Here is a 3232-nt window from a genome sequence, read left to right as displayed (position 1 = left end):
TTAAACCAAGAAACACACACAACACAAGCAGTTACTGTTATTTCAATGGAACATGAACTACTACTGTGAAGAATACATTAAAATACATCCAAAATACATTGTTTTATTGCTCAGAAAAAGGTTATTTATTTTGGCAAAACAAATATGCAATACTATCACTTTCCAGGGACTTTTTGTGATTGTATGGTTATTATTATTAATCATATTACTTGCAACAGTATTAATCGAAGCTTATGCTTAATGCAGTTTAGGGCCATTCAGAAAAACAATATGCAATACTGTCACTTTGCAGAGACTTTTTGAGACTTTGTGTGAAGTAGGGATTTTTCCATCTTGGTATTCCATTAAACCTGGAAACAATCCCATCCTTAGTGCTAAGTATTATTCATTGTGCTAATTGGAATAGTGTCAATGGAAGTTTACACTCAGTGCAGTTCAGGGCCATTAAATTTAAATTCTTTCTGTAATAACTAAGAACAGTGCTTGAATTAGTGCAGTAGCTATCTAGATCCTTGGTATCTCCATGTAGAACTGTTTCACAACAGTTGTGTTCTAGCCAGAATCTCCACGATTGGTGACGGGTGGAGGTCCAGGTGTAGGGGCTGGCGCAGGAGCAGGAGCAGGAGCTGGAGCTGGAGCAGGTGCAGGAATAAAAGGCCAAAGGACAGTAATCCAAGGATACCAATCTGGCCAATTCCGGTAATTAATGAACTCAGGATAGGTAGGTATGTAGACTCTCTGGAGTAAAGGCAAGAGCAAAACTATATTACAGTACATCACCTCAGATATTTACCAAGTGTATCACGTTTAAGTTAATAGACATTAAGGATGTGATATGCCACTTTCCTAAAGATGCTTGCAATCACATTTACCTCATCGCTTCCAGATGACTTCCATGGGTGATGGGGAGAAGCCTAGGACAATGTAAAAAGGCTCTTTAGAATGTCTGGTCACTTTTAATTTGTGGAAAAATTTCAAACATTTTATACTTACAGTTCCAAATAGTGTCAGACAAAGGATGGACAGCAGGAGGAAGGAGGTCATTCCGGGATAATGCATCATCGACCTAAATCTTGATAGGAGCAATAATAGAATATAACATTTTAACATTACAGAAGTCTGTGTTTATATATAAATGTATGCATATTTCAGGGGCCTTTTTAGCTTTACGAGAGTGGTTTGTTTTATGTCCTATAAAATGCTAGCTTGTACATGACAAGCAAACAAAGCTTTCAGCAGTTGTACACACATAAAATCATGTAATTTTTCATCAAAACATAAAAAAGTCTACTCGATTGCAGGAAATATGTGTCTCAGTAGTGGCAGTTCTTAACTTAACACTGATTTTCAGACTTGGGGACACATTTACTTCAAAACAATGGGATCTAACTGCTCACCATGTGGCCATGAGGGACAGAGATGTAGTCTCACTTCCTGCTCTAAAATGCAGGGGTGTGGTTTAAATAAGGCTCCGCCTCTGGGCTAAAACTCTGTGTTTCAGTAGGAACAAGCAAATGTGTTTTTTTTTTTTTGTATTTAAATATTAATCTCCTGATAAATCTAAATCTGTCAACCTCAGTTTAAAAGAAAACAACTTTTTAAAAACATTAAAAAAACAAAATCCAAAAAAACAAACAAAAAAAAATGCATGTATTATTAAGTGTAAATTTAGGTGATAGGGTTTGGGTCAGACACCTCCCAATAGAAAGTATGCTAAAATGATGATTTTGTAAATATTTAGCTCACTACTATCTCAATTAATTTATTAGATATGTAAAAAAAAACTATGTAACATTACAATATATACAGATAAATATAAGCACAGTATAAAGTGGCCAGACTTTCATGTTTTATGAAAAATAGTCGATATCTTAAGGAACAAAGTCCTGATTTTTCCTTGATGCCCTCAGACATTTGTTGAATTCCATCATTTGTTGAATTTCATCAGCAGCACATAACTGAACTTAATGAAGGGTTGATTGAGCCAGTTCAGGTACTGTATGTACTAATGACTACAAATAACACTGGACTTTTACATGGAGAGGGTTTGAAATACATAATTTGAGATTCATCTATAAAAAAACCCATTTAAATAGCATTTTAAATCAATTTTATCAGGTGCCTAAAACATTTGCATAGTATAACAGGACAGTAATATTTCTATATCTGGACAAATATTTATAATGTTAAACACAACTTCTGTACAAGTTATGACTGTAGTAGCCTTAGTATGTAATAAGTATATATATATATATATATATATATATATATATATATATTATATATATATATATATATATAAATATATATTTAAGGGGTTGATTTTCCTTTTTTCCTTTTTATTTTCATATATCAATTTTATACCAGGTTTTATGTTTTGTTGTATGTTTTTTTTTTTCACATGGCCCAATAAGAAATCAGTCATTTCCAGTCATTTCATGTGATCTCTCTTGATGACCCATCTACAACTCATTCTATTCTAAAAACAGTCCTGATGTTAGAAACAGAGATATGAATAACTGTTCAGAATTCAGGAATAGTAAACATGAAGCCTGTATCATTATAAATTAATAGTATATAAATAATAAAAGTCTATTATATATGCAATAACCAAATTTAGCCACACAGTGTCACCAAAGAGCAAGAAAAGGCAAAATATGACACTAACTCTTTACAGGTTCTGAAAGCAATAGAAACAGTTAACCAGTCAGTCTTACAGCATGTCCTACAGTAATATTAGCCCTATAAAAAGCTCTCAATGTTGAATAAAATGGCTTGGAAAAAATTATGACCAAGTCTAACTTGGTGTCTGCAATAGTAAAGTAGAATGAAAATACAATGAGTCTCAGGACTTACATGAATCTCTTCAGCTGCTCTAAGAAAAGTGGAGAAGCTCTATCTTTGTTGGAAATGAAACGAATCTAAAGGCACCTGTGGTTTTTCTCTCTGTTTTGCATGTGCACCACCCTCAAAAAGTATAATCTACACGACATTGCACTGTGATGTGTCACAACAGGGGATTAGGCTCTTAATCCCAATTACCTGTGAAACAATTGCTTAACATGTTTTGTCATTAGTGGTCATTTCGCAAGGTGGGAGAGGATGCTTGCGGATTAGTCTTCATTGCTTCACTGCTAAACACACCTGGGCCGTCATAAAGGTGTTTTCCATACATTCTAACTTAATTTCTATTTTTATAGCACAGAGTCAAGAGGGAGTGAAACCAGCACCA

General features: G+C 34.0%; 1 protein-coding gene across 1 annotated transcript; it reads right to left on the bottom strand.

The window, feature by feature from the left end:
• Window positions 1-488: 488 nt before the first annotated feature.
• Window positions 489-2911, bottom strand: LOC118816622 (E3 ubiquitin-protein ligase RGLG1-like). The gene is made up of 4 exons (XM_036583106.1): window positions 2857-2911; window positions 994-1072; window positions 873-914; window positions 489-738 (listed from the first exon to the last, which is right to left on the bottom strand). The coding sequence occupies exons 2-4, from the start codon at window positions 1060-1062 to the stop codon at window positions 553-555; spliced, it is 297 nt and encodes a 98-aa protein (XP_036438999.1). The 5' UTR covers window positions 1063-1072; window positions 2857-2911; the 3' UTR covers window positions 489-552.
• Window positions 2912-3232: the final 321 nt, after the last annotated feature.

Source organism: Colossoma macropomum, unplaced genomic scaffold, assembly GCF_904425465.1.
Source record: "Colossoma macropomum unplaced genomic scaffold, Colossoma_macropomum, whole genome shotgun sequence".
Classification (NCBI taxonomy): domain Eukaryota; kingdom Metazoa; phylum Chordata; class Actinopteri; order Characiformes; family Serrasalmidae; genus Colossoma; species Colossoma macropomum.
This window is presented reverse-complemented; position numbering and strand designations above follow the sequence as displayed.

Bases quoted from the DNA above. Each gene is read 5' to 3' on its own strand.
- LOC118816622 (XM_036583106.1), bottom strand. From the start codon at position 1,062: ATGATGCATTATCCCGGAATGACCTCCTTCCTCCTGCTGTCCATCCTT. The intron at 915-993 runs GTAAGTATAAAA...ACATTGTCCTAG, and splicing joins GTCTGACACTATTTGGAACT to GCTTCTCCCCATCACCCATG. The intron at 739-872 runs GTAAATGTGATT...CCTTTACTCCAG, and splicing joins AGTCATCTGGAAGCGATGAG to AGAGTCTACATACCTACCTA.